We start from the raw sequence: 13549 nt of genomic DNA on the forward strand, positions 1-13549 counted from the left end.
CTCCACGCGCTGCCTGGACCCCGGATGAGATCTCTGGCTCTCAGAGAAAAGCTTGTCTTGATTTTGTCCTCTCGCGAATGTAAGAGTGGGACGGTCAACCTACAGTTAGCAAAAGTAAGACCAGGCTGCTTTTTCTTTTTCCCCCAGATGATTTCAACAGAGTGATTCTGTCAATGAAAAGAGGGCAAGAGTACACAGACTACATCAACGCTTCCTTCATAGATGTACGTATCAGAAATTTCCATGTATTCAAATTGCAAGTCAGATATTTTGCTGTTGCTGATAAGTCTTTTCGAAGAGACACACTCAACTTGGTTTACGAAGAACATGAGCTTTTTTGTTTGGGTTTCACTTGTGAGTTTCCAAATGCATTTCATATCTGGTGTTTTCAATTTCGGTTTAAATGGTTGGGTAATTTAAACATTCTTCTTGCTGTGAGATTGATAAACAAAGGCTTTTATTAAATTCTAACAAACAGGCAGCAAAACAGGTTAGCTATAGAACTAACGTCCAACAATTCCATTATCTGCATTCAGGTTAACGGATGTAAATATCTGCTCTTATTAGGAAAGGGAAAAGTCCAGGTTCAGCATGAGGAAAGGCTGTGGTAGTGTTTGGCAGCCAGGGTTTAACAGGGCAGACCCGCATCAGTTCCTACCTTTATTCCTGCTGGAGCCAGGGTGACACCTTCTGCTGTGTCTTGTTTTTATTTAAATACGAGAATTAATTATATCCTTAAGCAGTAAAAGCCCATTAGCGATTGAGGAGTGTGGATACTACAGCCGTGGAGATCACATCAGCATGTAAATAGAGCCATAGCTCAAAAATTGAATTAATTGTTAGTTCTGTAGTAAAGCTTATAGCTGCAGTTGTTATGGAAATCTCGTTGAGAAGTCCTTTCAGGTACCTGTGACTGCAGAATCTCATCCCTTCAGCCGTGACTGTAAAAAGCCATAAAATAGAACTCGGGATTGTGAATATGGGGGATTTTTTCCTGCGTTTCTGGCAAGCAGCGAGAATGGGGCGGGCTGGGTGTCGCCAGGTTGGCATAAACCATCGCGCCGTCGAGCGGCCCCGGGAAGCCCCGCTCGAAGGAGCCATCTCCTCTCCGACCACCACCACCCGTCCGGTCCCTCCTCGCTCGCGACGTGAGCGCGTCCTGCTGTCTCTCCGCAGGGCTATCGCCAGAAGGATTACTTCATTGCCACGCAGGGACCGCTCCCGCACACGGTGGAGGATTTCTGGCGGATGGTGTGGGAGTGGAAGTGCCACACCATCGTTATGCTCACCGAAGTTCAAGAGAGGGAGCAGGTATGTGTCCTGCGGCCGCCAGCTCCAGAGCCAAGCGCTTGCTGTCGACACCTCTAAAATATGAGCATTAATGTTAGATAAATTATTTGTTGCCTGCAAATTCTAGTGACGTGAGATTTTTGTGCCTTCCCCAAAATGAGCGCTTGCTTCGTTATTTGGTGTGGGCCAGGGTTGCTGCTTTCGCTTGAGTTGTCTGAAAACCCAACAAAACTACTGAAAATGATGCTTTGCGAGAGGGCCCAGTTCACATTAAAAGCACAAATTTTATCGGGATGCCTGAGATGGAACCAGCAGCATGGGATTTGGGAACAGCTGGACAAAGCTTTTATGGAATCTTCCCTCCCAGTTCTGCCAGTGTAAGGTCCAGTGTCTTACTCTGAACCTCTCCCAGTGCATCATTAACTAACGAAGAGAGTCCTGGAAACCTCTGTGTGCTGTGGTTTGAAGAGTCAGGGTTCGATGCTGCAACCAGGGTGTTTTAGTGCTGTGAAATGGTTTTTGTTGTTGGTTTTGGGAGGCTTTTTAGTGACACTGTGTTGCTTTCAGGAGTTACATATTTTATTCTAACCTGGTTTAATGCAGTATTTGCCATCTATGACTCCTAAGCCCTTTTCATCTTAATAGCTGATATTATAAAAATACTTTACTACTGTGTTCTTGGTTATTAGCCTTTTCATTATAAAGTGTTCAGAACACATTTATTATGCTGTATGTCACCTCCTGTGTCAGAGATTCATGACAACGTAGATAGCTGGGAAAAAATCGCAGAAACGTTTACAGTTCTGTCTCGATTTTGCAGGAAAAATGCTGCCAGTACTGGCCATCGGAGGGCTCCGTAACTCACGGAGAGATCACGGTGGAGATAAAGCACGACAGTCTGCTAGATGCCATAAGCGTCAGAGACTTCCTCGTCACCTACAGCCAGGTACGCTTCTACACGCCCTGAGGCTTTTTGCATTTGAAGGCGTTGGCAAATATCAGCATGTAACTTAAAGGCTGGAATTTCTAAAGAATCTAAAGACAGATGTGGTTAATCAACATCCGACGTTGTATCAGTCGAGGGGAAGCTTAGATGAAACTTCTTTTGCTTAAAACCCCATGAAAATTCTGGTCAGTAAAACGTGGCCTTGATCAAAGTGGGGTGTGGAGTTTTGGTTGGTTTTTTTTGTTTTTTTTTTAACGCTTAGTACATAAATCCCAGCATGGTCGGGGCTGGCAGGGACCTCTGGGATCCCCCAGCCCAACCCCCTGCCCAAGCAGGGTCACCCACAGCAGGCTGCACAGCACCGTGTCCAGGCGGGTCTGGAATATCTCCAGAGAAGGAGACTCCACAGCCTCCCTGGGCAGCCTGGGCCAGGGCTCCGTCACCCTCAGAGGGAAGAAGTTGTTCCTCATGTTCAGCTGGAGCTTCCTCTGCTTCAGTTTGTGCCCATTGCCCCTTGTCCTGTCACTGGGCACCACTGGAAAGAGTCTGGCCCCGTCCTCCTGACACCCACCCTGCAGATATTTATAGGCATTTCTAAGGTCCCCTCTCAGCCTTCTCTTCTCCAGGCTGAACAAGCCCAGCTCCCTCAGCCTCTCCTCGTAGGGGAGATGCTCCAGTCCCCTCACCATCCTCGTAGCCCTCCGCTGGAGACTCTCCAGTAGCCTAAAGGACACCAGCTGTCCCTGTGGTGGACGCGCTGAAAGCACCTCGCATCAGCGGGGAGCTGGGGCTTTCGACTCTCTGCGGCTTGCGACAGTCGATGAGACGCAGTAAAACTGCCGGGATATCAATGTTGCATCTGCCCGCTGTTGTAACACAGTCCTGGGAAGCAGCGGGAAAAAATTTCAGGGTGGTTACAGTGAGGAGTCTTTGTGCATCCCAAGCTGTCTAGAGCTAACCGCGCCAGCACGGTGTGGATACCTCTTTGAACTTTTCGGGTGCTTTTGCTCAGTGTGCGTAAAGACGAGGCAAACGCTTGTCGAGGGTGGTGTTGCGCGAAGCTGGGCGCGGTTCGTGGATCGGGCTGTTTCGGTGGCTCCTTGCGTTTGGCCCACGCGAGAGGAGAGCTTTCAACCGTCGGTACTCAGGACGAAGAATCTTTCAGTGTGTCCTTGGTACCACCCAGGTGAAACAGCTGTGCAGATCAAAAGGAGAATTGTGGGGGCTAACTGTCAGCACGGCGGATGGGGGACTCGGGAGCAGAACTGTCTGAGCTGTTGCATCGCCAATATGTGATGGAGCAGGCTGAGAACCTCTGCTACAGGGGGGGAAAATTTATGCTACTGATGTCGAAGGTGAGAAGTGTGTTTCCAGTCTGAAGTAACAGCTGGGTAAATCTGTTGTTTTCCTGCATGCAGGGTAACCAGGAGAAGCAGAGCAGGCTCGTTCGGCAGTTCCATTTCCACGGGTGGCCAGAAATCGGGATTCCTGCCGAAGGGAAAGGGATGATCGACCTGATTGCAGCTGTCCAGAAGCAGCAGCAGCAAACGGGCAACCACCCGATCACGGTGCACTGCAGGTAGGGATCGCCTCCCCTTCCCACCGTTGGCTAGGGAGCCGGCTTGCTGGTTCTCCAGTCTGGTTGCTTTTGCGGCAGGTTTTCTTCGTGAGGGGGTAGTCTGCATCCTTTAAAAAATAAATAAAAAATTAAGAAACACAAGAAAAAGATAGGAAAAGAAAAAAAACTAGGGTGACGTAGAGGATTTGTGACTTGTCTTTTGCTAAATTAGCATACACGGAGTGGCTGGGAGTAAATAAGTGCATTATTCACGTGTGGTGTTTTAATTTTGCACCTGAGTTTTGCTAAGCGCCGTGATGGGGAAAGTAGAGCCGTAGGTTTATGTAGTGATGTGTAGCACGCCCCGCCAATGCAGCGCTCAAACGTTCTGTCAAGACCAAAACGCTGTTGGTTTTTACAAACCGTCAGGAGAATAAAATCTATCCCTCATCTAAGCTGAAGGCAAAACGTACTCCTGTCCTTGAAGGCAGATGTGAGAGCTGAGAGGACAGAGAAAACAATGTTTGCATGAATGCAGAGAGGTAGCTCGCGTGTGACTCGGTACATGAGAACTAGAATATAGATTTGTCCTGTGCCAGGTTTCCACTTTGGGGAAGCAGCCAGCTTGGCATCTCCCACCTCCGTCCAGAAGCTGTCGGCAGCGAGCCTTTAGCGGTTCCAGCCCGGCTCCGAGCTAATTTCCACTAATTCTGTCTCCCTGCTAGCATAGCTGAGCTGACGAACTAAGCACAAAAAATGAGCAGAAGTTGGCTAATAGTAGTATTTGGAGATTCTGTGTCACTATTATTTCTAACATTTGAATCCTCCTGTATGTCAAGCAAGCGTGTTTGCGTTGCAGTGCCGGCGCTGGAAGAACAGGTACATTCATCGCACTCAGCAATATTCTGGAGCGAGTGAAGGCTGAAGGGCTCTTGGATGTGTTTCAAGCTGTGAAGAGCTTAAGACTGCAAAGGCCACATATGGTGCAAACACTGGTATGATATTTAACCATCCGGATCTTTGTCAAAGGAGGTGTGTTTGTAAATACTCTTGTGGGAGGAGAACAAAGGGTTTTTTTGCAGGTTGAAATAAATTATGTATGAAAGCTGTGTATGTACAAGGTATTATCAGAAATCTGTATTTTTACAGGGTTTTTCTTTTTTGTAGCATTTCTAAAAATGCGACTTGGCTAAACATTCTGTGCCTTTAGGAACTGGATACAGTTAAACCAAGATCTGTTGAGTGTTGCAGGTGACCAAACATGTGAAGTAAATGCCTTTTCAGCTGTGTATCAGTTGTTCTTTCTTAAATTGGCTTGCAGTTGATCACTGAGGGAGAATGTCTTTGACTTCTTTGAAGTCATCTACAAGTAATGTATGAAGCTCGGTCCAGACACTTTTCCCTGTGGCATAAACAATAAAAAGGTTTTTGTGAGACTTATTATCGGAAAATACATTAGAATGCTGATGTTTTGTATTTTGCTAGCAGCTTCCATACAGTAATTTGAAACTTCTTTAGAAACAATTATCCCAAAACACCTTTTTCAGGCAGATGTTTTCTCTGTGCTACAGATAGGAAGAAAGGGGTTGACAAAGTAGAATCGGATTATCTGCCATCATGCCGAGACAGGGATGAACGATTTCTTTTGGGGTTCTGGCTCTGTGATTTTGTGACGTTGGTTAAGGGTGTCATTGCCACGGATAGTCCCAGCCGAGCCTGCGGAAAGGCTGCTGCTAAACTCTGCTTTCCGGCAGGAGTGAGTTCAGATGCCAGTTGCGTTTGTTACCAGCGTTGTCGCAGATTCTGTAGTCCAGCACACCCAGCACACTGCGTAGCGGACCAGGATGTGTCCCGCCTTCGGGCTGCAGAGGACGAGCCAGCGGGCTGACGTAGGCAGTGGCTGAACACGTTGTGGACGGCCTTTGCGAGGGGAACTCCATTTCAGACAATTAAATGTAGAGGTTTCTTAGTGCTCTGTACGTTTACAGTTACATTTCAAGCTCAGAAGATGGAGCCCAAAGTCGCAGAGCCAGGCTCCCCGGGAGCAGGAGCTGCCTGCTTCAGCGTCAGCCGGGTGGCAGCCAGGCACAGCAAGCTGCAAAATTGAGATGAGAAGACAGGTCTGAGAACTGATTCCGTTTGAGAACCATCACCTAGGAAGCCTTAAGGAAGTCATTTTAACTGAAAAAGCCTGTATTTGACAAAAGAGTGATGTGCCATTGCTTTTATTTAAAAAAAAAACCACATAAATACAAATCAGAACAGACCGGTCCTCAGCTACCGGTCCAAGTAAGGGTCCACGTCAGAACGTGCTGCATTTACCGCTAAGATTTGCATACGTATGGTTTTCTCCAATGTAATCGTACGATGCAACCAAAGCAGCTTTTGATCTCTTTTTATTGTTTTTCAGGAACAGTATGAATTCTGCTACAGAGTGGTACAAGATTTCATCGACATATTTTCTGATTACGCTAATTTCAAATGAAAATTCCTGCCTTATTTTTTAGTTTGTCTGTATAAATAGTTGTACATTCTGTTAATTTATTCCATGTCATTTTGATTGCTGACTTTACTGTAAATACGACCTTGTGTTTGCTCTAAAAGTTGCATTTGCTGTATAAAGTTATTTCTTAAATATAAATATCTTCTAAAGCGAAGTATAATGTTCATATACAGTATATCACTATAAGATGGCACAGAAATCTTTATTCTAAATAACAGTAAATTAATTCTTTAGGGTCTATTTCTTTGAATTTTCCACTTATAAATATTTATTAATAATATTAGCTCCCAAATCTTGAAACTTTACACGTGATTTACATTTCATACTAAAAAAAAAAGTGTATTGTGGTACATACGTTTAAACTCCATGTGTTTTGGCCACAAACTGTCCTTCACTATGAAGAGAGATGTTGATCTGGGGACACGTTCTGAGAAGCTGCTCGCGCTTACTTGTAATTTATTTCACAGATGGTCTCACTGAAGGCAACTGCGAGTGAAGTGCTGTTAGTGGTGAAGGTAGCAGAGTGTGGCCCTTCATGTGTAATCATGTACAGTCCAACGGAAAAATAGAACTGCTTTTAAAGTCTGTTTTTAAGAGCCTCCAGGCTGATGGCAGTTCTATTTTGAGTCTTACTGTCAATAAGATATAATCAGTGTAAGTACAGATGTGAATGTTTGATTTAATGCAGCTTTCAAAGTCCATTTATTTTGTTCTTTCCTAACTATTACACCAGCTTAAATCAATTTAGAAAGACAATAATGTGAGTTTACCACTATTTTGAGAATATTTTGCATATCAGAAGAGTATATTTTGCAGAACCTGAACTTGTCGACTTGAAGAGGCTTTATAGCCCTTGTCAGAAATGGATATAAAGCTTCTCTATACACACGTTCATAATTTAGCACTTATTTGAGAAAAGGTGAATGAGATGAAGATGAACTCTTAATCTTTGATGAGATTCAACAGAATAATTAACAGTATTTGCTAAAATTTTGAAAAAACATTTTACTAACAGTGTAACGCTAGCAACATTAAGCGTTGTAGCAAAATCTCCTCTATGTTCTTATCCTCCCATATATGTTATCAAAAAAGGAATTCTTCCTTTATTTAAAAGGGGTGTAAGATTGTGTATATAGATATATTTTTAATGAAAGTACTACTGATAATGTCATTGGTGAAATGAAGTTTAGAAGTCTTTATCGTAGCCCTGAACAGGATAAGCTCGGGGATTAGAAAATCCAAAAACCAGAGGGCATTCGAATGTTGAACAATTAAAAAGTATATCTTTTCCACTCCTTAAAATGCATATATGAATTAATGAGCACAAAGTATGCAAGTATGTACTTTAATTACATAACTAATATGCAATAGGTCTCTCTTGTCCGGTTGGTTGGGGTTTTTCAATGCAAACATAAAGGCCTTATTTAAAATAAGCGGCTTACACTGACCATTTCGCTATTGCTCTTGCACTATGTTATCCCATGACCATTTTTCATTCCCAGTGACAAATGGCATTATACTTGGTACCGCGGCAAGGGAACGGGAAGGTGTTCAGGCCTCTCCTTTCATTTCGTGCTGACCGGGAAAGGCGCAGTTTAGAAATTTCTAAGCACACTGTTCTGAGCGCCGCCATTTACTGCTTCTTGTCTTCCCATCGATGCACTTGTGTATTTATTTGTACAGTAAATTATGCACTTAAAAAAGATTGTTTAAAGAATAAACCTTTGTTGTGCGTTGCTATGAGAAGATACACTCAAGCTGCAGAAGGCGTTGAGTAATGAAAATGAATGCTAAGTAAGTTTACATTACAACTGCGTGTTGAAATTTGATCAAACTTTAAGAAGCCATCAGATAAATTCCGTAGGGAAGCCAATACAGTGGGGTTTTCGGTATGATCCTTTGTAGCGCAGGGAGACTCAGAGAGGTTAGGTGAGGATAGGAAACAATGCAAAGCAGTTCCCCCCGTTTTCCGAAGAAGCGTGCTTTGTGGCCCCGCTGGATCCCAGCGTCAGGACCTTTAGCCTGCGTGTGAAACGGAGTTTGTCTGTTGGGCAGCCGCGTGGGTCCCTCAGACAAAAGCGCGGATTCAGAGCTGCCAGGCAGCAGGCAGTGGGATGGAGCTCAGCTGAAGCATCAGATGCTGAGGGGGTACTCAAGATTTTACTTGCTAACTATAGTAAGGTATCTAGGAGGAAACAGAAATACCTGTAATATATTTCAGAAGTCACAAATATGGCTGCATCATGACTTCTTTTATAGTTTGAAAAGCTTGCTTTCCAGTTCTCGTGTTCAGTCACTGGACTGCTGGTTGCGGCAGCCTGGGAGCTGGGGAGCTGTATCTCGATCTAGATAAATACGAATTTTCTTTCAGATTTTCCTCTGTTGCATGGAATTACTTTAAGATGCCAAATGGTTGATTGGAAGTCGTACATTCTGATCGGTGTGTGGTTTTGGTCACTGTGTGACTTGACTGTTTTCATGTGCTAAGATAGGTTCCAGTTCACCTGAGCATTTAAGCATTCGCTTTACAACATCACCTCCACAAAACATTTAAGCACCCGTAGGTTCTTTGTTCCTGCAGCAATCCCTTAAGTGCTTTGCTGAATTGGGCCTTAATGAAGAATGCATACTGTAATTACCAGTGGTTTTTAGGGTATTTTTACGTATCAGTTTTTTAAACTTTTAAAATGAGCCTGACCACCTGTGTTCAGTATTTGGAAATGTTTTCATTTCCCTCGTACCATTGTAATGTAAAGTTATTGCAACTTTTCTGTATAACCAAATTGTATTTAATTTGTCAAATCTTTATAATATATGTATGTATTATACAGTTTCAGCTATTATTATTTTCTTTTATTACATTTATAATTTGATCTCGCTGTGTTTTTAATGCCGGTGAACGTTGCTGAATTATTTGTATATGCAAATTGCAAGATCTAATACATTCTGATGCAAGAATGAAGTTTTGCTTTTATTCTCAAACTGCATTACTTTCTTTAAATCTTTTAATTTCATTCCTGCACTGTGTGTTCATTTAAATCAAGTATTCTAAAGGAGTTGAAATCCATTATTCAGGGAAATAATTTTGCAGTGCTTATCTGAAGCTGTTTGGAAGTAATGTTCTGATTCCTGTCGGAGCGGAAGCGTCGTGCATATAAAATGCAGATAAACTGACGGTGGTGACGGAAAGGCAACGTCTTCCCAAACAAATTAACAAGTAAGACCTGGGAAGGCAGAGCTTTGGCACGCTCGTCCCATTGCAGCCTTCCCTTTTGAGTAGAAATGGGGTGATTCCAAGTCCTGGCAGCTGTTTCTCCTCCGGCGAGGGGAGCCGGGGGCCCAGCGCCGTGCTGCCTTACGTCTGTGGGGTGCACGAGCGGGGTTTGGTCTCCGGGGGGGACGGGGTTTCACGAAACGGGCAGCTTGGCGAGAGGGGAGAGGGCTGGCCCACAGCACGTGGAACCTTGCTGTTCTTTTCTCAGTAAGCTTTAAGAGTACACTCCAGTCTCGTACCAAGATAAAAGTATTCGCTTCACTTTCAACTGTGTCACCCCTCGTTAATCAAAAGCCCACTCTAGTTGACAGCACCTTCTTCATCAGTCTCAACGGGCTTTATATTGGACCTCACGTGCCAAACATAGTCAAGACGGCCCTCTGCTGTACGGGGCGTTGGGGGAGATTTGTGTAAACCAGGAGTAACTGCCAAAGGATTGCAGTCCTAATGTCAGGCTAATAGTGCTGAGATTTGGAGGGACTGAGCGTTATTTTGTCACGTATGATGTAGGGAAGCAATATTCACGCGTTTGACCCCTTCAGCCCCGTTTCATCTCGTGCACCTGACACCTAACGCTTGGAGGTACCTTGTCAGTGTAGGTAATTTCCTGAGGATTTTTTCCAAACTTGGTTGGAAAAACTTGTAGTTTGCGTGTCCTTCTCGTGCGCTGCTCTGACATCCAAGCGTTTGCGCTTGGGAATCGCGCTGCTTTCGACAGAAGTGGCACCATCCAGGGGGAACTGTAGCGAGATGTTTGCCAGCGGTAACTTGACTGGAGTGTGGCTCTGCGGAAACAGCCCAGGCGCGTCCTGAAGAGAAGCCTCGGCTGCGTCGGAAGACGGGTCTGCGAGTCAGGAGTTTGCCTGCGGAGTGTGAAACACAGGGGCACACCGCACAGAGCCTGCAGGAACTCAGGGTGCAGGAAAACGTTGCTGTTTCTGACTGTGACACTAAATAGTATCAAGGTAAGAGTAATCTTTTCCATTATATGTAAAAGCTATTAGTATTTTTTTTAAGAGTTCCCGATGAGCTGATGGAATATAATATAATTCAGATTCAGATCAGATTGCCTGCTGTAGGTGACCCTGCTTCGGCAGGAGGGTTGGACTAGATGACCCACAGAGGTCCCTGCCAACCCCGACCATTCTGTGATTCTGTGTGGATCGCATGCTTTTAGCAGATACCAAGATTCACAGCTTGTAAGCCCACTGGAGGTTAACTTTGGTAGACAGATGCCTTTGTGTGGTTTCAGAAAACAGAAGAATCTCAGCTATTAATCAGTTATTAATGAATCATTAGTTAATTTAAATAATTATATTCCTAATTATTGATTACTACAGCTCTGCACATTTTCTAGTATAATAAGGTTCTGGCTACAGTATAGTAAAATCACTGTTTTTGTATCATTCACGCTGTATACCGGGGATTACAAACAGCGAGGCGAAGAAGAACTTTCTTCCTGTGTTCATCTTAGCGCACTTCTGTTGGTCGGCTGCGATATTAAAGATCAGCAATAGAAAGCATCGTTGTTAACGTGCCGCCAGTCACAGTGCGTTTATACACAGCAAATCTAAAGTTGTAGAAGGGGCTTGGGATCACTGGATCCTCCGTCAAGCAGCTAAGATATGGCTGTTTCGGTACTGTGTTTATAATAAATGTTTTGTATTTGGCTCTAACATCCTGTAAAAAGAGATTTCAGCGAGAAGGTGACAGCGTCCTTAATGAGCAGAAGTGTTTTTCTCAAGGCAGAAACCCTCCGTTCTCTATTATGTCCCATTTTAATGATGAATCTGTAACAAACAGAAGAATCATAAGACTCCACCAGAATACAGAAATAATAAAACCATACAGAAAGTATGAAACCTGTAGCTTTTTCAGTCATGTTTGTATATACAGATTCTACTTAATTACATGTAAGAACTGAATTTTACCATAGTGCATTTCTCTAGTGATTAATTTTTCTTGGCTCATCTGATGAGAATGTGCACGTTTTTTTCCTACTTCAAAGCACTGCAAAGAAATACCATAAAGACCATTTTACGTCTTGTGATGCTGAAGATGGTTATGCTTTTATAAACTCAGCTCTTAGAAAAAACACACTGTCATTGCAGACTGTTCAGGAAATGTATCTATTTTAATAGGTTATTTAAACAATGTAAATTAAGCAAGATCAAAGACATGTTTGTTCTGTGTAGGGCATATATGTCAAGTCTGAGCTACGCTTTGCTTAGTACAGAAATTGTTCAATGCGTCTCAGAATTTTTCAAGCAATTGAACTTCAGCATGAACGTTCTTCGTCTTAGGTATTAAAGGGATTATGTTGTAATTTAGATATTTTAATAAGAGCTTTCTTCTAATGACTTTTACACGTTTTCTGTGCTACTTTGCACAGAGTAGGAGAATTACTAAATTATTAATCAGGTTGAGACTTTGCCAAGGAAGTTCTTTTCATAAATAATAATTTTTTTTCTTTCACCTGTTTCCATTGTGTTAGAAATTGCTCTAGTGTTTTCCTGAACGTCACATGCAAATGATTTATAAACGTTGAACAAAAGATCTAAGCTGTGACTCCCTGCCAGCTGGGCAGACACACAGAAAGCAAAACCGTACCAGCCTGGCAGCGCTTGCGAAGGAGTGATTTGGCACAGCTGCGACGCTACCAGATCCTGAAAGCAGGCTGGTGCTGGGGCGGCAGTGACCTGGCACCAGCAGGCAGGGTGTAGCGGGGCGGCTGCCGGCCGCACCCCGTGGGCTTCGAGGGTGAGGGAGCAGCGAGGGCTCCCTGTCCTGCTCACCGCCTCTGTGAGAGAAGATTGTGTTCGTCTCTGCTTGGAGACACCACTACTGTCTTAGTCCTTGTGAAATACATAATTTCTTATTGCTTCTACGTTACTTTGCTTCAAAATTTTATACAAGTATTTTCCAGCTGAGATATTTTATGGTAACCATGTGGTAGCCTGCGAATGGAGTAGAAGCCATGTCCGAGGAAGCAGCACATGGAATTGCTTTCCTTCCTTCTCAGAGTACTGCACACTGCAATGCGATTGATGTGTTTTGCTCAGTACAGTGGAGTCTTGCCCTGGTGGTAATGAGCAAGTGTCGGAGCCACCAACTCTGACACAAGTAGCAGATGCACAGAAGGACTGACTGGGCGATGCAAATCCCTCTTACGGTCACCTTTAGGATTACGAGTGAGCTGGTGAAGTTACTGGCAGAATTGCCTGGAGTTTGTTCCCAGATGAGAGGGGTTTCGCTGTTTTAGCGTGCAGTTGTCAACGACACGTTCGCTGGCGAGCAGTTGTTCTGTAACTTGGCAATTGGCAAGTCCGTCGCACAGACACAGAGCAAAGACGTGCCCAGGCCCAGACATGGACTACAAAGTATTCGTTTACCTTTAAAAATACCGTTTATTTCACCATGATGCTGTATAGTTTGCTTTCCAGTCATCTTTCATGGCTTTGAAGGCTTTATGTGAAAACAGCCTATTGGAAAGCTAGTTTTTGAGGTTAACTTTGATTTCGTGAAATACAGAAGTTTTTGCTTTAAAATAACTGTTCCAGCATCACATCATATACGGAAGTTTGATCTTTCACAATTTCTTTCCCTTAGTATTTTGTTACGCTGTGTTCTTTCACCATTTAAAAGAAAATGTGTTATTTCAAAGCATTTATTAAAGGTGAATGGAAACCATTTTGGCAAACATTGCATAAACATAAAGAAATTTGTCAAAATTCAGCTCTGTGTATGAATTCAATCATTCAAAAAGATCTTGGGTGCAATAATGTGTCAGTGTAATAAACTATCATTTGAAGAGAGGAAGTTATTGCAAAAGATTAAATTTTCTGAGATTGATCATGCAATAACTTACTAATCTCTAGACTTTGCTTTACACAGTGTGAATAGCCTGAAGTATATATTTTTCAGTACCCAATAAAAGTTCATAAATTAAATCAGACTGAGAACTCATCTATGTTGTCA

General features: G+C 43.4%; 1 protein-coding gene across 5 annotated transcripts in view; it reads left to right on the plus strand.

The window, feature by feature from the left end:
• Positions 1-9255, plus strand: part of PTPRE (protein tyrosine phosphatase receptor type E) — a 106868-nt gene extending 97613 nt beyond the window's left edge. For all 5 annotated transcript variants that reach the window (XM_075423924.1, XM_075423926.1, XM_075423927.1 and 2 more), the window contains exons 15-20: positions 148-224; positions 1177-1311; positions 2111-2236; positions 3655-3815; positions 4654-4789; positions 6205-9255. In XM_075423924.1, coding sequence (XP_075280039.1) covers positions 148-224; positions 1177-1311; positions 2111-2236; positions 3655-3815; positions 4654-4789; positions 6205-6279 — 710 coding nt within the window. In that variant the 3' untranslated portion in view covers positions 6280-9255. The remainder of the gene's footprint in view (positions 1-147; positions 225-1176; positions 1312-2110; positions 2237-3654; positions 3816-4653; positions 4790-6204) is intronic.
• Positions 9256-13549: the final 4294 nt, after the last annotated feature.

This window comes from Opisthocomus hoazin, chromosome 6, assembly GCF_030867145.1.
Source record: "Opisthocomus hoazin isolate bOpiHoa1 chromosome 6, bOpiHoa1.hap1, whole genome shotgun sequence".
Classification (NCBI taxonomy): domain Eukaryota; kingdom Metazoa; phylum Chordata; class Aves; order Opisthocomiformes; family Opisthocomidae; genus Opisthocomus; species Opisthocomus hoazin.